Genomic DNA, 26,146 nt, shown 5'->3' with positions numbered 1-26,146 from the left:
AAATTGTACAGCGCTTTGGATAATGCATACTATTTACAATATGATGATTGCTGGTCGATGATGTTGGACATAAAATGTATTTGGTGTGAACTTGGCATGCTGATATACACATAAATCTGCAGAAACACTCCCAGAGGTTACATCTTATGGAGCTGAAGCCAAACTGTCTGAGCTATTTACTTAGTGATTATGGGATATTCAAAAATGTAATAATATAAAAGAAGTATACTGGTATTATTTTGGCATTACAGAACTGATCATTCATACTACAGATGCAACTCATCAATAACTATCGTACACCTGACCACATTGGTCTTGATTAACTTACTACAGCAGATCTACTGCAGTACTGAAAGAAAATAACAAAAGGACACAGGATTCCATTGTCCAGTTCTCTGGTGACACCAAGTACTATTTATTAGGGCTTTGCAAAGACTACAAAAAAATCCTTCGGATGATTTAAATTGCCGTCTGTTTTTCTATGTACATGATATGTTACATAAAAATGTACAAAATATAAAACATTCAAAGACAAATGTTTCACCAAAAAAAGTTTTCAAAAGTAGTAAACTCTATGCTCTCACTGAGATGTAATTGCGAAACAGTTGGAATACGTCACGTGGTCGATGTAACCGTGGTCACGTGGTCGATGTAACCGTGGTGACCGATGCAGGATTGGCCTGGAATGGTCTTAAATAACTGTGAGATGTGGGTTCAGGGAAAGCAGCAGGGTTTGCAGTACATCTGTTTAAAAGTGCGTCTCTTTGCTGGGGCGATGAGCAGGCCTACTGTGCCTGTGTGTGTGTGTGTGTGTGTGTATGTGTGTGTATGTGTGTGTGTGTTTGTGTTAGTCATCTGTGTGAGGGAGAGTGTGTCTCCCAACTGAAAATGTCTCCAAAACACTGATCCAGAATCAGCAACTCCAAACCCTGATCTTCTAACAAATAAAAATAAAATAGAAATAAATGGATCAGTAAATCAGTGCTTGGGGGTCCAGCCATGTCATGGAAAAGACACAATGGCCAATGACTTGAAAGTAGGATTACTAATCTGTAGGTTTTTGACACTGATAAGAGTACATTTTTTGCTGTAGACTGCTGAAGTGTTCCGTGTTTGACTGCGATGGCTGATGATAGCACCCGTTGTATTGTGGGTAATTGTCCTACTTTCTCTAATCTGCAGGCCAGAAGCTGAAACTAAATCCAAGGAACCTGTGAAACCATACATAAATAAGAGGTAGTCGATTCAGAAACCCTTCTGTGAAATCTGCAGCTCTGTAGGTGAATATGAATGTGGTGTGCTGGGTGGCGTATCCAGCTAAAGCACCGGTCGTGATTCGCAGTTCTGGCACACTGCAGTGTGGAAATTAGCAGTGGCTAGCTGGCTAGCGCTGGCCCACACTCGTCTGAATCAGTGGCGAACCAATGAGGCGGCCCTATGAATATGATTTGGCATTTCAAAATAAAAATCCAAACAACAGTCAAAAACGGGGGATACAAAATGGCATCGTAAATTGATTTACGACGACATTTAATAAACATAAAACAATAAATGGGGCAGCCTATAGCTCAGTGGCTAAGGTGCTTGACTGGGACGTGGAAGGTTGGTGGGTCAAGCCCCAGTGTAGTATCAAGATCAGTGCAGCTGTTGGGCCCTTGAGCAAGGCCCTTAACCTCACATGGCTCCAGGGGGGATTTGCCTCTGCTTAGTCTAGTCAACTGTAAGTCGCTTTGATAAAAACATCAGCTAAATAACTGTAATGCAATGTAATTCTTTGGAGAGAGATGGTGACAGTTCTGTGTTCTGGCTCACGAATATGGACGTTTTCTGGTTGTTTTTTGTTTTAGTCTGCGGGCTATCGTGTCTCTCAGATTTAATGAAAACCTGCTTGGCTCCCCTGAAGTGGTTAAGGTGACTTTTTGCATTGATTTTTTTAACGATTTCGGTGCATGCGTCTATATATTGTGTAGCTCCTGCGTTGGCAAGACAACCAATCATTACAAGACAGTGCACACTGGCCTCTAGTGGCTGCTTGGCATGTATCTCTTTTTGTTTTCTCTTTTTTCGTTAGTTTTTTTGTCTGTTTGCAACATACAAGACTTCTCAGCAAAGTTAAGCATAATGTTAACATCAACAGGGCAGGACGCATCGTCAGTCACTGTGCAAGACTCATATTTACATTCCCCACCCTGATAAATTGTGCAAAACCAACCCTTTTCCTACCCCGTAAAAACAGAAATAAAATACCATAACGGTCTCCACCCACAGCCACTTCCACGGTGACCTCGAATTATTTGTAAAAGTAAACTTTTTTTTCTTCCATGTACACATAGTATAGTTGAAGCAAACACCCCCTCTGGATATAAAATCAGTTTTGTGCTCATGCCAGTTCAAGTGTTTCCGACTCGACTGAGAAACTAAAAAAAATAAAAAAGGAAAGCAAAAACATTCCTTCCGAACCCATCAGATACGTGAGCTGTCCTGTTGCCTATGGCCATATCCTCGCTCTTAATACAAGACCATAGAATAGAACTGGATAGTTATTGAGGCAGCTGAAAGGGAAGGGTCTGCTTCAGGCTATAGGTAGTCCATAGGGAGTAAAGTCCTCCTCGTTGTCTCTAACTCCTCCAAATAAAATGTCTGTTGAGAGAATGCGGGTGGAAGGGTTCACTAATTTTAAAGACAGAAAATTTCTAAATGTGCTGTGCTCTCCAATCTTGCCGATTTTTTTCATCCCCCAAAGAAACAGCTTCACAAATCCATACATAGTTCACGGTTGCTTGTGAATTATGTTTGCAAATTTAAGGCAGTAAGAAAGCACCATTGTCAAATTTTCACTCTCTGGCCCTTCACTCTGATTTCTGTTAATATATTATCTGTTAAGAGTAGGGTGAACAACAGGCTTGAGTCGAAAAAAGAAAAAAAAGGAAGAAATTAAACATAATTTTAACAGACTACAATCTCAAAATGGATGCCTCCATCACTGTGCACTTGGCAGTCATCACAAGTTCAATTTGGCACTTGTCCAGTGTTTCACAGTAGCAGTAGCCTGACGTGTAGCACAAAGCTCTTTGTGCTCGTTTTCTGGACGTACTGTATTGTATGGGCCATGGAGCGGGCACCATTTTGATATCCAAAGGCTGGCTAAGTCATATGACCAGTAGCGCCAGGCAACCTAGGGGAGCAGGACTTTGTCGTCTCCGTAGCACCTCAGAAAACCAAAAAAGTAGTTTGCCCTGTAAACCTGTGTGGTCAATACAAACCTAATACAAAAGGAAACAAAATGGTGGCTAATTCCAGTTTGGCTCCACTGTGACATAGCTGTTGTTCCGGGGTCGGGTGAGGGAACACCACTTCCTGCCGGGGAACTGGAGTGCAGACTTTTGACTCCAAAGCGCAGCAAAATTCAGCTGCCCGCACCATTTCCCGCGCCTGACAGGAAGCCCTCGCCTCCCCGCACCGTTGTTTCGCCCGTTTTGTCCTCGAGGCTGGCGAATCGCCCCCAGCGTGTTGCTCGTTAGAAAGCGCAGGAAGGAGTTGGCTCCTCTACAGGGTGGACTCCAGCGACGAGTCCAGTGGGTCGTCATGGTGACTGGCGCTGTCGCTGTCGCAGCTCTGCGCGCTGGAGTAGTTGGCGGCCTCCTGGAGCCTCATCAGCATGTTCATCTGAAACCCAGAGACCGGAGTGAGACACCGTGCCTTTCTACACCGTTTACCACTAACCCTAACCCTCCTGAAGCCTCATCAGCATGTTCATCTGAAACCCACAGCAAGATGGCGTCTTTATTCAGGGGCTACAGATGTATGACCGTGCCTTTCTACACTGTTTACTCGTTTTCCCCTCATCTGGACTTACAGGACCTGGACTTACTACTTCTCCAGTTACCAAACTGTAACCCATCCGTCCCATTTCATTTGTTATTATGGATTTCTGAACACGTTTCTGTTGTATGCATCTGCCATTATACCTTGCCGGCCAGCGGAGGATGGGCTCCCCCCTCTATAGCCAGGTTCCTTCCAATTGGGGAGTTTTTCTTACTACTGTTTCAGGGTTTTTCTCCCCACTTGTTGTTTTCTTTTTTTAGCTCAGGTGCTTGCTCTTTTGGGGGTTCAGGTCTGATACTGTACTTCTGCTACTCTGTAAAGCGTCTCTATGACAGTGTTCTGAATACAAATAAAGCTGAACTGAATTTAATTTCAGGGTGCCCGTGCATCACTGAGTCACAGACGGCAGGCTCCGATCGCCGCCCCGGCTCAAGGTTTAAGTCATTAGCCGAGGGAAGGTCCCAGTACGGACCCTCTCTCTTTAGATAAACGGGCTCTCTCTGTGTGGAACGGCCCAAGTGAGGCCCTTTATTACCAAACCATAGCTCTCCTCAGGCTCTCCGTCTCTCCCTCAATGGCCTTCGTCACAGACCAGCGGTTTTGGGACGGCAGCGATTAAACAGTGGAGCATCGACTCTGAAAGCCCCTCTCTCACTCTCTCTCTCGGGGAAATTGCCTGCCGGTCACTTCTCACCAGTGTGGAAGTAAAGGTTAGTCATCCAAACGGCTATCCGTTTGAGATTCACGCCGCCAAATTGTTTTTGCGGTTCCATTTGTTTCTTTTCTCCGGATGTTCAAGGTCCGGCACTGTCGAGTGTGTCCTTACCGCCCTAAACATGCGATTTACATCCGTGGCGGGGAACCCTGGGGCGTCACGCTCCTGTGACTGGTGAAATGGCCTCGCAGTGTTAATGTGTCGTTTTTATTTACAGAGCTTTACTCCATTTTGTGGCAATTTTCCCTTGAAGAATGCTAACGCTAGCAGCTAGGAGATGAATAGCAATTCTGGGCCATCGTGTCACTGTTTCATATTCTGGTCCCTGCGCTAAAGTGGAAGTAGTAGTCGGGGTTCAATTGCAGTGTGCCAAGCCGGCGTTTAAATCACTCGACCACAGAATTGCATTACAGCTAGAAAAGCTGTCCAAATCTGTGAAATAAAGATGATCTCTTCCAGTTGTAATGCGGTTCTGTGGTCTACAGGTTTAAAACTGGGCAGCAGGGTAACCTCGTGGTGGGGTGTTCCCCTGGCAACTGTAGAGTTGCTGGGTCGAGCCCCCGGTCGGCACATAGGGCTATGCTGACCTGCATCTGGAGAGCTGAAGTCGGGTCCCTAAATGAGCAACAGAACCCTGCCATGGGGCCCTTGAGCAAGGCCTTTAACCCGAAACCTGCCCCCTGCTCAGTGTAATCACCAGTAAAGGGCTTTGGATGAAAGCATTTTTATAGGGGACTACAGAGCTGCTGCCTCACCAGAGGGTCCCCCTCAGTGTCGCTCTGGGACAGGGCTTTGGGGGGGGTCTCCTCTTTGGCGGCGCTGCACCCCTCGTACCCCACGTCCTCGGGCCGCAGCTGCAGCAGGGGCTGCGCATCCGGCTGCGAGGGGGCCGAGCTCCAGGGGTAGGTGTCAATCACCCACTTAGTGGGGTCCTCCCACACCGTCCGCTTCCCGTACAGCTGAGAGGGCGAGAGCAAAACCGGCACCCGCCAATCACTCATCACTGCTTTACATTACGGGCATTACAGCACTCTTTTAGATTATGTGTTACATCACTAGATTAGATTATGTGCATTACATCATTAGTCATCACCAGACTTGTGTCAAATATGTAATTGTTTTGGATTCAAATACCTTTCTGCATTCGACTGATCTTGCCTGGTGCAATTGAGACAACCAAGAGGACCAGAAGGTTGGGTTTGCCCTTTCTGAGAGTATTTCATAGGTTCCAATACACCAGACAAGCTCAGTAAAACGGCAAAAAAAAACAATTCGATATTTGTCCCAGGTGTGGTCATCACATCACATGCTAATAACCGACTTGGCCTACATTAAGCAGTACTGGATTGACAACACAAAAATATCCACAATGAAAGGTTCATTGGTGCATTCATTTATTTTGCATGCATGTTCTGATTGGTCAAGGTGCCTGATACGATTAGTCTGGGCCAATCTCCATGCCTACCTGCAGCCCCTCCCTCACGGCCTCCAGTAGGTACGGGACCAGGGAGTAGTTCCACAGGTCGGTGAACCACACACGGGACCGCTCTGCATCCAGGGGGCAGGACAGGAAGAGCCTGGGGCCTGTGGAACCAGAGAGGAGAGCGGTAGTGTGAGACCCAAAACCGCCAATATCCCATCCCCCCCGAGACCAGGGGTCGGCTATATCCCATCCCCCGAGACCAGGGGTCGGCTATATCCCATCCCCCGAGACCAGGGGTCGGCTATATCCCATCCCCCGAGACCAGGGGTCGGCTATATCCCATCCCCCGAGACCAGGGGTCGGCTATATCCCAGCCTCCGAGACCAGGGGTCGGCTATATCCCAGCCTCCGAGACCAGGGGTCGGCTATATCCCAGCCTCCGAGACCAGGGGTCGCTATCTCCCAGTCCTGAGACCAGGGGTCACTATATCCCAGTCCTGAGACCAGGGTTCGCTATCTCCCAGTCCTGAGACCAGGGGTCCCTATCTCCCATGCCCCGAGACCAGGGGTCGCTATAAAAAAATGTATAACATGTTTGTCTATCTGGTTCTCTGTCTGTCACAGTGGCACTGGGGTAACGGGGAACGGGGAACACTGTAGGAGGAATGTCTGGAGTATATACTGTATATGATTCTTTAAATAAAGGGAGAAAAGAGGAAAAAAGGAAAGAAAATAAATAAAGAGGTACTGGTACTGGATGCAGGATGAGAATAAAAACAGCCAGAGGTCATGTGACCGGGACTGACCGATGGTGACGTCGGAGGAGCTGTGTGCTTCCAGGAAGCCGTTGATGTGCTGCCAGGTCTTGGGGATCCAGTCCACCACCTTCACCAGCTCGTTGCTGCGCGTGCTCCTCACCATCTCCGTCTCCACCAGCTTCCTCCGCAGGAAGCGTCCCAGAAAGCCCTTCACCGGCTCCGTGTGATTGGCACACAGCACCCACCTGCGCGGGGCAAAGAGGAAGCCACAGAGGAACCACCGCCGTCAGCCATTTTGGGAAATCACGTCAATTCTAAGATGGTTCATGATGGTTTAAGCTGTGTTTTTGACATTTTAGTGGCTATAGCTGGCCATAGCTGGTCAAAGCTGGTCAAAGCTGGTTAAGCTGGTAAAGTAAAGTGGTGATCAACTGGTGGACTAGCTGATTATATAGCCTGGCTGGTTAGCTGGTAAAAGCTGGTTGATCAGCTGAAAGTGTCAGGAACACAGCTTAAACCAGCTTGATCAACTGGTTTATGCTGGAATTATTAACAGGGATCATTTACAATCAGAAAGGAAATATAACTACTACATACTGACAGTAGCTCAGGAAGTTAGAAAGCACGAATGAGTTTTGCTATAAAGTCTTCTTCTCAGTTTTGACAGTTCCATGTTTTTGCCAGTATTAGTCATTAGTTTGTTGAATTTTCCTCTTGGTTCACAGTAAATGCTAACTGTGACAGTCACATCACACTTCCGTAAATAAACAACTGTTTTCTCAGAACATCTTGTCTCCTACCCTCACCTCCCCAAGCTGTCTCCTACCCTCACCTCCCCAAGCTGTGCCACCCATTATCCTTCCCAAGTGCTGCGTTCTAATTACACAACAGACAGGAAGTGATGTGTTCTAATTACACAACAGACAGGAAGTGATGCGTTCTAATTACACAACAGACAGGAAGTGATGCGTTCTAATTACACAACAGACAGGAAGTGATGCATTCTAATTACACAACAGACAGGAAGTGATGCGTTCTAATTACACAACAGACAGGAAGTGATGCGTTTTAATTACACAACAGACAGGAAGTGATGCATTCTAATTACACAATAGACAGGAGGTGATGTGTTCTACTTGCACAACGGACAGGAAGTGATGCTTCTACATACACAAGAGACAGGAAGTGATGCGTTCCACTTACACAACAGATAGGGAGTGCTGCGTTCTACTTACACAACAGACAGGAAGTGATGCGTTCTACTTACACAACTGTTTAAATAGCCTTTCTGCTGGCATTTCCATAATCATTCTTTCATGCCATATTTTAGTCTGCCTGCCCTGCTAGACCCTGCTAGAAAATTATATTTTCAAAAGAAATCCACATGACATTGGGCCATTTCCCCTAATTTGCATTCCACTGGCCAAAAATTCAAGCATCAAATGGCATTCATTCATTCAAGTCCTGAACAAAACGCAGAGCTCCCTCTATTCAAATTGAGCAACTTGTTAAGTTATAGAAGTAACCCTCGTTATGTATTTTAATTTGTGTTAATTAGCATAGTCAATTAGCCCAGTAAATGAAGGCAGTCTCAGCAGGATGGGTTTTATCATTCTCATGTTAATCCCTTATTCCACAGAATTGTCCATTGTCCATTAAATGTCGATTTGCATGAGGGGCTTGGTTTTCAGAGGTACAAGGGTGGTTCGGTGAGGGAATTAAAAACACAGAAATGACCCACTCATTTCAAAATGAGAATTGCCAGAAACTTGCCTTGTAGGATTAGTAAATGGAATTAAAACAATGCCTAATACTATCTGAGAATAAGACTCTGAATGGCCCTTGGTTTAGACTTACTAATACATGTAAACACATTAATAACAAAGGCAAATTACAAAGGAATTTCTATTAATACTGGCAAAATGGTGCAATCAAAAGATTAGTTTATACGTACTCATTCCAGAGCAAATATTAAAGCAATATTAAGTTTACCTCCACAGGCTAAGCATTTAAACGATGACAGAAGAAAACAACGTTCAAAAAGCTGTACACTGAAAATTGATTTGCAACCTTATCTATGAGAACAAATGTACAGCAGCTTGCATGAAAAACAAAGCACATGCCGGCTTTGACGAAGAGCTTCAAGTCTGTTTGATGAACTGAGAAGATAAACATCCTTTATTTTCCACCGCTGCACAGGGGGAGCTGTTCAAGGCTCACATTTTTAAAAGGGACGTTTTGAGCTTTCTCATTGACGAGTGTGTACACAAGGCGAGGGGGTGTGTGAGCTTAACCCTTTCAGGAGTGAGATCACACACGTGATTATAGTCTTCTTAAGCGTGTGAAGATGAGCTTTTTTGGAATGTTTTTTCAGTTCTCAGTGTTCTAGAAGTCACCGGTCGCGATTGTTACGTCAGCACTAGAATGTTCAGTTAATTCTAGAACATTCTAATCACAGATCCCTCACACCTTAACTGAACATTCCAATGCTGATGTCACAATCACTACTGGTAACAGACAGCAACGGAGTTCAAGAACATCGACATAGAACTTTGAAAAAAACATACCTATTCACATACACACTCACACACATAAAGCCTACTCTTTAAAAAGGCTTAAGTAGAAGCAGACCTGAAGTTGTGGTGCAGCTCCAGGTTGGCAGAGGACGAGGCTGCCTGGTTCATGGTTCCGATGATGTACGGGCTGAGGAGGAAACGGAGCACAAGGTGATCTTACTGAGAGAGGAGAGGACAGCAGGGCCCTACTCCTTCAGATCACAGCATTAAAGGCCCATCCACACAAGAATTATAACTATAAATGATAAATATAAATGATAACAATGTGAGCATCCACGCTGATGAACGATAACTATCGGTGCCAAGCTGTCTTGAATGTGATGCCGTGTAAATTCATCTTACATTGTAAAAAGCGCTATGCACATACAATTGAATTTAATTGAATTCATGCAGCTGGAACAAATTGCTCTGAAAGTGATCCAAATAATATATTTTGCCCCTGTCACCATCAATGATACCTGCCATCCAATCGATGACTTTTAAACCCATATATTTATGAAAATGCGAGGTTCTGGAAAGATGCCCTCCGCAGCTGTGGCTGTGTCCTCCAGGACTCACCACTTGTTGTACTTGCAGTTGAGGAAGCCGTTGAAGACGTCGCTCAGGGAGCCGATGTGGTGCAGGTTATCCAGAACCACCACCAGGGGGAGCTTCAGCTCACTCTCTTCTGAGCTGCACTGCTCCACCAGGGCGGACAGGTAGTGCTGCAGGTCCTGCAGTGCCGTACACAGATACACACACACACACACACACACACATGCGCGCACACACACACACACACACGCGCGCACGCACACGCACGCACGCATACACACGCATACACACGCATACACGCACAGACATGCACGCATACACACATACACACGCACTCAAACACGCACAGACATGCACGCATACACACATACACATGCACGCATACACACGCAGACACGCACAGACATGCACGCATACACACGCACGCATACACACGCAGACACGCACAGACATGCACGCATACACACATACACACGCACGCATACACGCACGCATGCACAGACATGCACGCATACACACATACACACGCACGCATACACGCACACACATACACATACACATACACACACACACACACACAGACATCCTTTAGGGAGGCTGCCCTATTCTGATCATGTTGTACTTCATGTTGCTGTTGATGTTGTAGCTCATGATTATCTCTTGTAATCATGCCTCACTTACACTGTGTGACTTGCTGTAACTTTTCTGACTGAGCCAATGCGAACCTTGTGTACTAGACTTAGTGTTCATGGTTATGGATAAATAATAGTCTCTAATGGGCTGTTGCAGGCAGTAACTATTCAAACAACGATCAGTTCCATCAGCCAACCTGGATAAGGACACGGCTGAGCGAGCGTTGCGCACCTTGCTGGACTCGTGGTCCACGCTGAAGCTGGCGACGGTTCCCTCGGTGACCTCCCGGCCGGACTTGGCGGCGATGTACTCTGCAAGTTTTCCGGCCAGGAAAGACTTCCCGGTCCCGCTGGGCCCGGAGAGGATGATCCGCCGGTGTTCCGTCAGGAGGTTCAGGAACCGCTGCACGATGGGCTTGGGGATGAGCGTGTCGAACGCCAGCGAGTCGATGCTGTTCTCCGTCGCGCCTGCGGGGAGCCACGGCAACACGCCGTCAGCCAATCGCAGCTCAGCATAATTGTCTACTCCACCCCGGCGCTCCCGCACTTACCTGCGCCACTAATTCATCGAGTAAAAAGAACGAACGAAGAACGAAATTCAAGGTAAATGGCTATCTTATAATATATCTCCTGTGACCTCTCTCATTAACAGAACTGCTGCTCACTGGATGTTTTATGTTTTTTGCATCATTCTCTGCAACCTCTGGAGACTGTTGTGCGTTAAAATCCCAGAAGATCAGCAGTTTCTGAGATACTCAAACCACCCTGTCTGACACCAACAATCGAACAAATTTTTTCCCCATTCTGACATTTGGTCTGAAAAACAGCTGAACCTCTTGAGCATGTCTGCATGCTTGTATGCATTTAGTTGGTGCCACATGATTGGCTGATTAAATATTTGCATTAACACGCTGGCGTACAGGACTACATAATAAAGTGCTCACTCAGTGTACATTCAAACCTTGCTTGGAGGTGGCTTGTCAAGATTGTGAAAGACAGTGGAGGCTTGCAGTACCATTAGTGCCAAATGAGAATTACATAGTACCAATAATGAATTAAATACTTCTTCATAAATCAGTCCTAGGCAGTTGTATAGACTTAATGTGAGTGAATGATTTACTTAATAAATTAAAAGCACAAATGACCAATTTGTCGGGACACATTTCTAATTCATAGAGATATTTTATTCATACAACTCTACAGTTGTATGACAGTTTTTAGCAGCACTTTATTAATGTTAGAATACAATCAATAGGATTAAATAAGGACAGCGCTATTATAAGTTATAAAAGTTAAAACGGCAAATGTTGCCTCAAGGGAATATTTCTTGATTTATTGTTGCAACTCTCAAGAGAAAATCTGGTTGACTGCATTAGGACCATAGGACAAGGGTCATGGTAACGCTGTCGTTGCAAACATATCTATATAAACATATCTGCAAACATATAAGGCGGCCTGTAGCGCAGTGGTTAAGGTAAATGACTGGGACCCGCAAGGTCGGTGGTTCTAATCCCGGTGTAGCCACAATAATATCCGCACAGCTGTTGGGCCCTTGAGCAAGGCCCTTAACCCTGCATTGCTCCAGGAGAGGATTGTCTCCTGCTTAGTCTAATCAACTGTACGTCGCTCTGGATAAGAGTGTCTGCCAAATGCCAATAATGTAATGTAACATCTGAACATCACCAAGGTCAAAGGTCAATGGCCTGTGATTCCCAGTGGACATATCATGCCAGTGGTATCATGCTAGCAGTAAAGTGGTGGCTAATCCCACTGGAACATAAGTGATTGATACTCATGGCAATATATTTCACAAAAAGAAATTACATTATGCATGATTCAATTCATTAGTGCTTAGTGTTTTATGAATCCCACACAAAATGGGCTTAGCACTCAGACAGAGTGCTTGTGTGCTTGAGTGTGTATGTGCGTGTATGTGTGTGTTTGTGTGTGTGTGTGAGAGTGTGCGAGTGTGTGTGTGCGCGTGCGAGTGTGTGTGTGTGCATGTGAGAGTGTGTGTGTGTGTGTGTGTGTGCGAGTGTGTGTGTGTGTGTGCATGTGCGAGTGTGTATGTGTGTGAGTGTGAGCGTGTGTGTGTGTGTGCGTGTGTGAGTGTGAGTGTGAGCGTGTGTGTGTGTGTGTGTGTGCGCGCGTGTGCGTGTGTGAGTGTGAGCGCGTGTGTGTGTGTGAGAGTGTGTATGTGTGTGTGCACTTGTGCATCAGGGGTGGGACTGTTTACTCGAGTAAACACCTGGCTGGCAGATTCTTAATTGCTCAGAAAAGAATGCAACTGGAAAACGGGGAATAAAATAAAAAAGAGGGGCGTCTGTTCGAGCCGGTGTGGCCTTCCATGTGTATTTGCCAAGTCATACTGTATGTGGTGAACTCACTTTACGACACCTTTATGACGGTATGAAAATAAAATGGTCTTTAAGTACCCAGAACATTAAAAAGAGTACCCAAGAAATCACAAGCACTGTGACAGCATAGAGGACACTGTAAAATGTGTGTGTGTGTGTATGTGTAGAGTTTGTCAGTGTTTAGGGAACCATGGTAAGGATAAGCACACAATCACAATCAATTGTAAATGGGACACAATTGGATTATAGGATAATAACCTGGACACTCGATAACAGATTTCACATTAAACATATTAACGGGCACTACTTGTTCTGTAATGGCTTACGCTATTACAGAGTGTGTCCTCTAGTGGCTTGTGGTTACTATAGCAGCTACACTGGGAGAACACAAATGCTTGAATATATTACCACAATATGCACAGTTTAGCTGTACAAACCCGAATGGGAGCATTCGGGAAGAAGCTCATATTGCGTATAGTACTAATCTCATTCAGAGCCAGCGTTGTTCAAGTTACCACAATAACTGTATAATTCATAGTATAAAGGGGCGAGGAGGCATGCTGTAACCCTACAGCTGTATGACTGATGTTTTTGTAGCGGCCCTTTATCAATGGTAGAATACAATCAATAGGATTAAATAAGGACTATATATATATAAGCGCTATTTAAAGCAGTCTACATCGACTACAGCTCGATTGTCTCGGCAGTCCAGCAGCTACGTGGTCCTCTTTTATTTAGCTGGCTCGAAGCGCGTTGAACGCCTTCCGTTTTGCAACATCACTGCGCGCGCTTCTATGTAAACGCAGCGTTTCTCCTTAAACTCTGCCTCTCTAGTGTCTGTGAGCATCGCTCTGCTCTCTCACAGCTTAACAACAGCTACACACACCACCTGAGGACAGAGGCACTGGGTCAGGTCTACTGGGACTCACACCTGGGAGTAGGACTCTACCCTGAGGACCCGAAACACTGGCGACTGTGAGAAATGCAAAGTCACCGCACACACAAATAAAAGAGCACTGGCTCTTCCCGCTCGGCTGAGTCTTAAAGCGCATTCTGACATTCGCTCTGATGTTTCTACACAGTTTCCCTAGTGGAAGTATGCTCGGATAATGGGCTATGTGAAGCAGGCCTCGAGCCTCCAAAGGTTTATCTTTTGTTTTTATTTTATTGTTTTGTTTATTTAGTCATTCTTGTATCCAGGGAAACATAAATTTGACATAATACATTTATATAGAGTCAACTTAGGTTAAGTGGTATTTGAGTACAGTTGCAATTCCATATAATATAGTAAACCTGAGGCCACCCCTGGTATATACAGTATATACATCCTACACACACACACACACACACACATATACATACACAGAGAGACACACCCCACCAACACACACATGCACGCACACACACACACACACACACCGACACACCCCACCCACCCACACACACACACACACGCACACACAAACAAACACATACACACTACACCACACCCACCCACACCCCACCCACACACACGCCCCCACACTGTACCCTACCTTTGATGTTGACGGTGATAACGTTGTTCTCTCCCACCAGATACCCACAGGGCAGCAGTTGGGGGGTCTCAGAACCGTGTGCCCGCAGTACCTCTCCTATCCTGTAGCTGGCGATGCTGTCGGAGGTCAGCCCCAGGCTGGTGAGGGGATCCACACGGAACACGTACTCCTGTGTGTGCAGAGCCGAGCGCACCAATCACACATCACCCCTCATCACTACTGCTTGCACTGCTGAATTCCACACCGGTTAAGACCGGTTAAGCGTATACACTACACTGGTCTCAAAACACTATATCACTACCGACTCGCTGCAGATCACAAGACATTTTGTATGATCACTGTGACACAGCCATACAACTTAGCAGTTGGACGCTTTTAGTGGTTTTCAACAAATAATACCTGTTGATTGATAAAGTGCAAATAAAAGGTTAAATAAAATTGGCAAACATTAGGAAAGGCCTTGAAAATAAAATTGCAATGTGAGTATAATTAGAATAAATAAAAAATGTAATTACCTTGAACAATCTGCGTATGACACCATCTAGCACATCCCACTTTGTCTTCCCGCTGACGCCAATGGATCCGATGAGATACTCCTGACATCTCCTACCCTATTTACGTAATAAGACCGTTATTACATGACTGTTATTGTGTTATTACACGTTATTAAACATGTAAGATATAAGAAGGAACAGGTGTTACAATAAGTTCAGTTACTAGAAGAACTACAATTAGACAGAACTATAGGAAATTAGCTACAAAACTACAGGAAGTGAGCCACATAACTACAGGAAATTAGCTACAGTGCTACAGGAAGTGAGCTACAGAACTAGAAAAAATTAGCAATAGAACTACAGGAAAGGGAACTACAGAACTACAGGAAGTGAGTTACAAAACTACTGTAAATGTGCTAAAGATCTACAGGAAAGTGATGTGAATAATTGGTCATCCTCATTTGCACTCCATTCAGTCACCTTGGTTACGTTTGAGCCGTCATTTATGGCGACCACAATTCGGACACTCCGACCTTCTTTCCGGAGGTTACCTTCGCTTCCGTCATCCAGGAGAATGTCTGTGAAGTCAACACAGTAGTCGGACATTTTAGAGGAAGAAACCAGTTTTTTGCCCGTACAAGGACACAGAACAGCTAGCTGTGCCAAAAACACACAGCAGTAAACCTAATAACAGTAAACCTCAAAACTCTCAAATTTATCTCAAAATATTCTCACAGTTTGAGAAAGAATCAAGCCATAACACACCATGATTGTAAATGTTCTTGGCTTTATTAAAATTGGGCTAACAAACAGCAGTCTCTCTGTCTGGACTGTGCCAGGATGATAAGGGTGATGTGATGCTAATGAGCGATGCTAAACACTAAGCGCTGGTGCCCTCAGCTCTCCCATTAAGCTTCCCGGTCCCCTGAGATCACACAGCTTTCAGCTTTAATTAGAGCAAGTGTACAAACCTGCCCAATACTCAACCTGTGAATGTGTGTGTGTGTGTGTGTGTGTGTATTCCTCACTCCTCAACCTGTGAATACTGGAAGCTGTGTGTCGGTGTGTGTATGCTTTTTAACGGACTATAACCACCTAAATTTACCTCAGCTCAAAAACACTGTATGGGTAAAAGGTGTTTTTTTTAATTAAGTTTATCTGTAAATGCTAGATAACTTATGTGCTCAATTATCATTCAGAAATGTTCAATTGTTAGTCCCATACGTAGGAAAATCAGAAACGGGGATTTCTAACCATCAGACATGATGGTGTGGGTGATGTTGGGGTTGTTGTGTTGAGTGTGTTAGGTACAGTATGTGCTGTGGGTGATGTTGAGGTTGTTGAGTGTGTTAGGTACAGTATGTGATGTGGGTGATGTTGAGGTTGTTGAGTGTGTTAGGTACAGTATATGTGGTGTGAGTGATGTTAAGGTTGTTGTGTTGAGTGTGTTAGGTACAGTATATGCTGTGGGTGATGCTGAGGTTGTTGTTTTGAGTGTGTTAGGTACAGTATGAGGTGTGGGTGATGTTAAGGTTGTTGTGTCGAGTGTGTTAGGTACCCACCGGACATGATGGTGTCGGTGATGTTGAGGTTGTTGAGTGACAGGCCCAGGGATTGGCGGGAGGAGGAGGAGGAGGTGCTGGAGGTCTCGGAGGGGGGGCGGGGCGTTTTGGTGGAGCTGGCGCTGGGGGCGGGGCTCCCTGTGGACTTCAGCTGGTCGTTCTCTGCCTTCAGGAGCTCGATCTCATTCTGGGGCAGAGACATGGAGGAACGTCAGCGGAAGAACAACACAGTAGAACAGTGGAACGTCAGCGGAAGGACATCACAGTAGAACAGTGGAACATCAGTGGTAGAACATCACAGTAGAACCGTGGAATGTCAGCGGTAGAACATCACAGTAGAACAGTGGAACATCAGCGGTAGAACATCACAGTAGAACAGTGGAACGTCAGCGGTAGAACATCACAGTAGAACAGTGGAACGTCAGCGGTAGAGCATCACAGTAGAACAGTGGAACATCAGCGGTAGAACATCACAGTAGAACAGTGGAACGTCAGCGGTAGAACATCACAGTAGAACAGTGGAACGTCAGCGGTAGAGCATCACAGTAGAACATTACGGTGGAGAGTCAGTGTCAGTGGAACCAGCTCACCTCAGCCTTTTCATTTTCATACCTACTCCTCCTTTCATGTTTTGTATACTGTAGGAGGCCTGGTTTTGTTGGTACTTAAAATTTAGACTTTTTTTATCCTCAAAAGGGTTTCTGTATTTTCAGAGGCACGTACAGTATGTGGGCCGCTCACCGCAAAATGTTCTGTATAAAATAAGCTTCAGCACTTTCCTATTACAATAGTGTACTAACAGAATACACGACTACACTCGACTCATATGTTCACTGTCAGGGTTCATTAAACATGGTCATTCAACACTAAAGCTCATTCAACACTGGTAATTTTGCTGTGCTGATATAATATTGTTTATGCTCATTATTTGAACTGAACAGTAAAATGGAACTTGCGAAAACAAAAGGGCTTTATCAAAAGGGAAATTACTGTCACCAAAGTATGTTGCTTGTTCCAAAGCACCACTGAAGTTGCTGATACACCATTAAAACCACAAATAAATAATAACATCCGCAATTTTGCTGCCTATTTATTCCATATCATATCAGGCAATTCCATGATGTATTTTTTATAGTGTATTAATAATTCAAATGTTATATTGGATTGCCGCTTTCATGTGAGAAATTTCATGAATATACTTTCTCCCCACACAGCTGACAACAGCTGACTTCGGGGAAAATCTAGAATATCCAGTCCGAACATGTTCACACAGAAGCCATTTTCACTGTTGTCATTACCATCACTTAACTGCATTTCTTCACTGCTTTCAGTTTCAGCGGTTGAACCCGCGCATGCAGTGACCATTTCCTCTTTCCTCTGCTTTCTGTAAGGCATCTAAAGCACCACGCGCTGTACACATGAAATTGAATTTAACTGAATTGTGACAAGGTTTACTGCAGCCGGAGAACAGCGTTGGGGAGGGAATACAAACCTCCGCGAGATCGCTTCATAAACGAACGAGCGCGGAAGTCATTTCCCCGCTTATTGAAAATAAAATGGCAGCTTGGAAATATCCCTCTTTTCTCCTCTACGGGAAGGCCCCTCCGGACACAGTGGAGAGAAGTAATAAAGCTGTAGCTCTCTGCCACGCGCACACATAAATCCTCTTCAACAACAGCCTCAACTTCTGGAACTGACAATATTTATAGTGCTGCTGGGTTGCGGTCTCCGAATGTACGGCAAAAAAACAACAACATAATAAGTGTAATCATTTTATAATGAAGTGAATAACTTAATAAAATATATAACAACTAAAGGTCACGGCAGTCCGCCCATACACGGTGGTCTCTGAAAAGAAATATGCTCATTGTTGCTCTGAATATTTCAGCTAGTCAGCCGGTTTTAAAATGTTAGCTAAAGGAGTCATAATTATGCAGCATAACGAGGACTGGAATTTACTACTTTGAGCGTGCGAGATGCAAGTTATTTCTGGCTGAATTAAAAAATAGAAACGTAAGCATTTATTTACTAATCTTCTCCTGTGTTCAGCTGGTAGTGGGCCAATTCAACAGCTGAAATTTGGCCTCCTGTTAAGATGCAATATGAGCTGCAATCCATATTTTTCAGCCGTGTGGTGCAATGGCTAGGTACCAGGGCTCATAACTAGAAGGTTACATGTCTGAATGGCAAGATGGGGCTCTACTTTTGCATCTTCAGTTAATAAAGTATACAGCTGTATCAAATTCAGCAGTATGCAAAGGTTTGGGCACCCCTGGTCAATTGCATCTTTTTGTTGAATCAGTGAAAAAAGTACATAACCTCTGCTGGTTTTCTATGTTGTCGTCTGTGTGTTATGTCACAGTCGTGGGAGAGGTTGCCAGTGTGTGAGGTCATAGTAGTGGTGCCAGTGTGTGTGTGAGGTCATAGGGGTGGAAGTGGTTGCCAGCACCTGATGTCATAGGGGTGGGAGTGGTTGCCAGTGTGTGATGTCATAGTGGCAGGGAGTTATTGCCAGTGTGTGATGTTATAGTGGGATTACCAGTGTGTGATGTCATAGTGGTGGGTAGGGTTGGCAGTGTGCTGTCATAGTGATGGGTAGCCAGTGCCAGTGTGTGATGTCATAGTGGCGGTTGCCATGCACCTGCATGCGGTTCATGGCCTCGCGGATCTGGTCCAGGTGGTGGGCGGAGCTTAGCGCCTCCAGGCGGATGTCTGTCAGCTTCAGCTCCTTCTCCCTCAGCTCGTTCTTCAGCTGCAGGATGGTCTCAGCCTCCGCCTCCGTGCACTCACACAGACTGCAGAGAGAGAGAGAGAGAGAGAGAGAGAGATAGAGAGAGAGAGTTACACTCACACAGACTGTAGAGAGAGAGAGTTACACTCACACAGACTGTAGAGAGAGAGAGATACACTCACACAGACTGTAGAGAGAGAGAGAGAGAGAGAGAGTTACACTCACACAGACTGCAGAGAGAGAGTTACACTCACACAGACTGCAGAGAGAGAGAGAGAGTTACACTCACACAGACTGCAGAGAGAGTTACACTCACACAGACTGTAGAGAGAGAGAGTTACACTCACACAGACTGTAGAGAGAGAGAGAGTTACACTCACACAGACTGCAGAGAGAGAGAGAGTTACACTCACACAGACTGCAGAGAGAGAGTTACACTCACACAGACTGCAGAGAGAGAGAGAGTTACACTCACACAGACTGCAGAGAGAGAGAGTTACACTCACACAGACTGCAGAGAGAGAGAGAGTTACACTCACACAGACTGCAGAGAGAGAGAGAGAGTTACACTCACACAGACTGCAGAGAGAGAGATAGTTACACTCACACAGACTGCAGAAAGAGAGAGAGTTACACTCACATAGACTGCAGAGAGAGAGAGAGAAAGAGAGAGAGGTTACTCACACAGACTGGAGAGAGCAGGGGGGAGGGACAGAGGGAGGGAGAAAAGTTACACTCACACAGCCTATATATAGAGATGTCATACAGCTGAGAAAGTGGATTTATGCAAAGTTGCAAACTGAAACAGAGAGACTACAGAGAGAAGAGAGGAGTTCACAGAGAACAAAGGGGGAGATTTCATGTAGGCTACATGTGCATGCACCAACACACACACACACACACACACACAAATACAAAAAAAAAAACCCACACACAAGCCAAGGGTCAGAAATAACATTTCATACAGCCAAGAAGAACAATTCTCACAAATATACCCTCTCAGATACTGTACCATATCGAACTGGGTCACTAATGACACTGAAAAAAAAAAACATTCATTCTATTTGACCATATTGCATTATCAAACAGTTTCACTGTGACTTCACCGAATAGGAATAAACCTTCACCGAATAAACATTTGTTGTTAAGCAACCAAGCCGAACGCAATCAGGCATAAATGCATGGGAACTGCATTCTCCTCCCACAGACACGCTCTCCAGCAAGCCCCAGCAGAGCTAAGGCAAAGGCTGCCTACACCGCACATCTGGGTCAATTACGTAATTGTTCGGGATCCAAATTCTGTGCTCGACTGAGCTTGCCTGGTGCAATTGAGCCAACCAAGAGGACCGAAAGGCAGGGTTTGCGCTTTGAGAGTATTTCATAGGTTACAGCACGCCACACAAGCTCAATAAAGCGTAGAAAAGTATTTGCATCCCAAAAAATTATGCATTTGACCCAGGTCTGCTACACTATAAAATGGCCAGTGTTAATTTAACTCCTAACAGAGGACATAGTATGAGTCCAATAGAGACCATATGTAGTCTAAGTTGATTTAACACTGAACATTTTGCTTTTACTGTGATTACCATTGCTGCTATATGTCTTTTAGAGAATGAGCCAATCACACAAAATGGCTGTACTTCGCATGCTGTACCTAAGGTGCAGTGCTCCCATTTCATGTATTTTTTGCTCCCTTTTTCTCCTGAAAATTGAGCTCATCTACCAATTGGGATGCATTAGTGCACTCCTAAATATTTCATTTGGAGGACGTGTGTTCTTTGGAGAAAATTTTAGCGTGTCCCATTCTGAGATGCAAGGCAGGACTTGTTCCCACCTCCCACAGGGCCAGTGACTGTTAGTGGTTTTGTGTTTTGCTGGTCTTGTGTTACAGCATCAGGGTGCATTGTGGGAAGGGGGGAGGCAGCACGGGAGAACAGGCAGGTGTAGCACCCCCACACTGCAGACCAATCAGCATGCAGCACACCCTCCGTTACCGAGATCTGTGCTTGTACACCACGTGGCCGTTTTGCCTTCTCTTAGGAACCCAAATGGGAGAGGACGTGATGCCACACAGACAGTGGCTACAGATAGACAGACGGACGGACACACAGGGAAAGAGGTGAGACAGGCTGGGGTTTGAGTGAGCTCGAAAGAGAGAAACAGGAGTGAAACAACAGGAAATTTATAAAATGGAAACAAAAAAGGGGGAAAATGTATAATTTGCGCGCGTGCGTGTGAATGTGCATGTGCATGTGTGAGAGTATGTGTGTGTGTGTGTGTGTAAGTGTATGTGTGAGTGTATGTGTGTGTATGTTTGTGTGTGCGCGCACGTGTGTGTGTGTGTGTGTGTGTGTGTGCGCGCACGTGTGTGTGTGTGTGTGTGTGTGTGTGTGTGTGTAAGTGTGTATTCTCTGTACTCACTCTGTCGTAGAGGGAGAGGGTCTGAGTGGGCGATCCTGTCGGGTGTGTGAGTATGGGGTGTGTGTGTGTGTGTAGGTGTGTGTGTGTAAGTGTGTGTGTATAGTATGTGCGTATGTGTAAGTGTGTGTTCTCTGTACTCACTCTGTCGTAGAGGGAGAGGGTCTGAGTGGGCGGTCCTCTCTGGTGCTGTGGGGCAGTTTGGGAGAGGATGGTTGGGAGGAGTCAGTCTGCTCCTCGATGTCGGAGTGCGATGATGTCAGCTTGTTGGGTTTCTTCTTACTGAACGCCTGCTTGAAGGAGCTCCGCAGCTGAGAGAGAGAGCCCTGAATCAGTCTCCATACCCACAATGCACCACTCCCTTCAGGGGTTAACCCAGCTCAGTCAGGACAGCCAGTACAAGAGAAGTCTGTAGGGATCTCTGGGGTGGGTTCTTATGGGAATAACAAGAAACTACTTCCAAATTCCTCTCAGAAAATAACTGGGTCCACGCAATGCAGTGAGTTTTTATATTAAACTCCAATTACCATCAAATAACTTTCTCCGGGGCTTTTAAAATACTACTGAAATCAGTACATATTTGACGTTTCCTGTGAGCTGCAACTCACTCATGTGAACACACTGCTGTGTGACATTTCTAACCTTAGCAAACTCTTCTCAAAAGGACAGTAGTGGTGGTAATCTTCCCAAAGGGACATGCAGTAACTGTCATAAGAGCAGTTCTAGTATGACCCGAGGTAACTATCTCTGCTGCGAGCTGAAAGAGGCCATTTTGTGACAGCTTCTACTCCAGGATAGGTTTTGGGGGGATGTGTTGTCCCCTGCAGAGCCTGTAGCACAGGTGATTTTTCAGAGCGGAAAATGGCTGATGTGAGCTGTGAGCTTCACCAGGATGAACATTATTTTTGTCTCCATTTTCATGTCCGTGTCTTCCCTCCGGCCGTGGCTAGATCGTAACCCCAGAAGATAAGACTTTGGTGAACCCCGTGGGGTAGTTTGTCCTCTGCATTTAATCTGGCTACTTACTGCACAGTAAGAGCAGAGGGCACTGCCCGGGGACCTTCTCAAGCTCTGAGGCCAGTGCTCTGGTCAGGGACAATGGCAGGAGTCACTCAAGACGACAGAGGGCTGAAGGATACGGGCCGAAATGTTTCCGCTCATTATCTCTCCACCCCGCTTGCTCTGTATTCTGGTCTCTGACTGGATTTCACTCTCTTTCCCGATCATCATATCTGCTGCTCTCACAACCACGCTCTTTCTCAGCCGTCCTGTCTTTCGCCTGACACCCTCTGTCACTCATCCATCTCCCCGCTGCTCTGTACACAGACTCCCTGAGAGATTTTTGGAGGATTTCATATGCACCCCACTCACCCCGGCCATTTAGACTTCGCCTGACAGCTGACAGATGACACGGGAGGAGGAACGAGGAGGATGAATTTCAAATAACAAACATTAAAATTCATGCATTTTGCCCAGAAAACAGTGACCGTGAGCCGTTTGCATATAGATGGATGGTGTGGAGTCCAAGTCTGTCTTAAGTGTTTTAGTCTTGTAGTCTTGTAATGAAACTTAAAATCTTTAATCTCAAGTAGAAAATACCAGCTTGTTTCAAGTTTTTGCTTGATACCACAACTGTCTCACCTCATTGGTGATCTTATTCAGCAAAAAAGTAATAGAAATAAGATTTGTATATCTCAATATAAGACTAAAGTGTTTATAATGACTTACTCTTTGGTTTTTGGAGTGCAGATGCCCAGCCCCTCCTCCCCACCACACCCGTGTCCCCCTGGTCCTCCACCCTGGAGGACCATTCCCTCTCACCCAGCTCTTCTTCTTCTTCTTCTTGGCCTCGGACTCGGGGCTGCCGCACACGGCCGAGTGGCTGGAGGCGCTGGTGAGGCTGGACATGCTGTCGGAGGAGTGCTGGCGTCGGATCCGCAGGTCTGCGGACACAGGGGCGGAAGGTTCCAGATCAACCGCCCGCTGAGTGACAGGCATCTCTGGTCTGAGCGAGCCCAGTTGATGTTCTGAGTGGGCAATCCTGTCTGGTGTGTGAGTATGGGTGTGTGTGTGTCTAGGTGTGTGTGTGTAAGTGTGTGTGTTTGTGTGTGTGTGTGTGGTCTCTGGTCTGAGCGAGCCCAGTTGACGTTCGCCTGCTCTGAATGAGTAACTAGACTTTCAATTATTTTGTTCACCAGTACGGTTCTCTGAGAGAAACACGTGAAACACACAAGATATACGGAGAGAGATGGAATTCTAACAGCTGACCAGTCAGCTGTGACACAAGAAGTAACGAACTTGACTTCATTCACTACCCTGTAGCAGACAGAAGTGAATGGATGCGATGCAAACACACAATGTCCAGGGTCAATTCACTCTTAACAGAGTACATGAGTCCAACAGGGACCACATGTATTCTGCTAGAGCTGATTTAACACAGGACAATTGATGAAAAGTACAAAGAGTAAACTCAACTACAGTAAGTTTAACAAACAAAAGACGTTTTGAGAGAACAGAGGGGACGATTCAGGATTTCAGCTCAATGTTCCGATGAATCACAGGTAGCCTTCAGACAGCAGCCCATGCTGAGGTTTCACATTGCCTCCTCATGTGTCCCTCTCAGACACTAATCTACAGGACTGCAGGGCATACAGGCGGCGTTTGGCTCTATGGGAGTACAGCCACAGCATGCTGCTCAGCGGTACCTCTGTGGACGTGGTCTGGGCCGTTCAGGGCCACCTGGATGGCGGTTTGAGCGTCGGTGTTCTGGGTCTTCAGAGCCTCGATGGTCTCCCTCAACTCGGCCAGCTCAGACTCCTGAGGAACCGACGTCGAGAACATCAGCCGAAAGAGACCTACACTTCACACGTATAATCGTCAATGCAGAGCCATCTGTACGCAATGACATAGACCAGACAGGAATCCAGCTTTGCCAAAACTCTTTCAATTCTCAAAACCTCAGGCTCAACATCAATGACAATATCTGCAAAAAGCCACTGAGCAGATTTGGAATAGAATAATACGAATTAGTCTAATATTTTTTTCTGCTTTGATCAAGTACTAAGTATTGAGTCACTGAACTTTGGCAGTTATTTTATCAACAAGTAGCACATACAGTTATATGGTCCTAGCTATTAGCACTATATCGGTGGCTACAGAAACTACTGAGGACAATAATTTCACTAGCTTGTTCTCGCCACTGTCAACCCATTTCCCTATATAACGCAGAACACAAAATATTCTCCCTGTGTCAACTCTGGGTCTGTGAATTTTGCCTGGAAACAGACTGTGTTTCATATATTCTCCCAGTATAGAGGGTAAAATGAGGTTAAAGGTTTGTGAAAAAGAACAGGTTGCACCTTTTGCTCGGCAGTCATGGTCAGGCTCTGCAGGCGAGAGGTCATGTTCCCCAGACTTTTCTCAAAAGCAGCCACCAGGTGGGCCTGTCAACACAAAAACGCGTCAAACCTACCGCTGAGGCAGGGCGTATGGCAAGGGCAAAGGGACAAAAACAATCAGTCACATTTCAAAGAAAGTTCTTTGTTAGAGGAAGGAAAAGAAAATGTAAGCAAGCAGTTAAAATCGAGTACCCAACTATTGTGAGGCAATCGAGTAATCTTTTACAGTAAAGGAGAAAATGACATTCTGAATGATAAGAATCATGCAACATAAAAAGGAAAAAATATATGATGGTCTTCCTTGGTCCTTACTCCTGCATATAACAAAGACACAATAAAAAATGATAAATGAGCAAAAGCAGGCCTTGTAAGAAAGGTTGATGAGACAATATAGTTTCAGTGCAAAAAAAAAGGATAATGTAACCTTCTCTAGCCATAAGCTCAGTGTTTTTCCCTCTCATTGATGCTTCCTGTAGTACACAACCTGCTATGGTTTATTATTCCTGTGCATACAGAATGTGCTTTATATCCAGTCTACCAGGTAGGGATTTCCTTGTCTAGGTAGGGATTTCCTTGTCTGTCCCAGGAGAAGAAAATGGTGAATTTTGTCCTGTGGGACAAATGAGATTTTGAAAGATGGCTAATTTGTGCTAAACTCGCAGATCCCATTATGGCTGCACTGGACACGGTACATCTACATGAAATGGTCCAGATCACAGCCTGAAGTTACCTCATCATGGCACATGTTAACCACATCCTGCTTCTGCAGGATGAGTCTTTGAAGTGCATATGAGCTCACGGTTCCACACAAAGTAATAAAACAGGTCAGAATCCCACAGGTCCCATTTGAAGACACTGCAGCTGTTAATAAATGCCAAGTCTCTGACCTGTCCTTTAGCTATGAACTACAACTTTTCTGGCAAGTTCTACACCTACTGGGCCATGGTTCATACAGCACCAAGAGGACAACTGCCCTTATTTTATAATGCATCCACTTAACTCTCTCCCTGTCTCATGCTGTCGCTGCTTTTGATGACAGATCTTTGTTCTGCTGGTGAGCCAAGAGCCTAGCAACATCCTCCTAGCTGTTGCCATGCTGGGCTGTAGAGAGGTAACCCCCCCCCCCCACCACCACCACCACCACCACCAGCTAGAGAAAAGTACTGCAGAGAAATCCACCCCCAAGTC

The 26,146-nt window shown here is 45.4% G+C and overlaps 1 protein-coding gene across 1 annotated transcript in view; it reads right to left on the bottom strand.

Moving 5' to 3' along the window:
• Positions 1-383: 383 nt before the first annotated feature.
• nav3 (neuron navigator 3) overlaps positions 384-26,146 on the bottom strand; it is a 173,711-nt gene continuing 147,948 nt past the window's right edge. Inside the window, exons 23-38 of the mRNA XM_061250656.1 lie at positions 24,920-25,003; positions 24,266-24,377; positions 23,382-23,503; positions 21,705-21,871; positions 19,053-19,206; positions 16,412-16,598; positions 15,330-15,427; positions 14,871-14,966; positions 14,356-14,524; positions 10,696-10,931; positions 9,856-10,010; positions 9,353-9,424; positions 6,770-6,966; positions 6,006-6,124; positions 5,296-5,499; positions 384-3,666 (exon numbers count right to left, since the gene is read on the bottom strand). Coding sequence (XP_061106640.1) covers positions 3,547-3,666; positions 5,296-5,499; positions 6,006-6,124; positions 6,770-6,966; positions 9,353-9,424; positions 9,856-10,010; positions 10,696-10,931; positions 14,356-14,524; positions 14,871-14,966; positions 15,330-15,427; positions 16,412-16,598; positions 19,053-19,206; positions 21,705-21,871; positions 23,382-23,503; positions 24,266-24,377; positions 24,920-25,003 — 2,292 coding nt within the window. The 3' untranslated portion in view covers positions 384-3,546. The remainder of the gene's footprint in view (positions 3,667-5,295; positions 5,500-6,005; positions 6,125-6,769; positions 6,967-9,352; positions 9,425-9,855; positions 10,011-10,695; positions 10,932-14,355; positions 14,525-14,870; positions 14,967-15,329; positions 15,428-16,411; positions 16,599-19,052; positions 19,207-21,704; positions 21,872-23,381; positions 23,504-24,265; positions 24,378-24,919; positions 25,004-26,146) is intronic.

This window comes from Conger conger, chromosome 8, assembly GCF_963514075.1.
Source record: "Conger conger chromosome 8, fConCon1.1, whole genome shotgun sequence".
NCBI classification, from domain to species: domain Eukaryota; kingdom Metazoa; phylum Chordata; class Actinopteri; order Anguilliformes; family Congridae; genus Conger; species Conger conger.
This window is presented reverse-complemented; position numbering and strand designations above follow the sequence as displayed.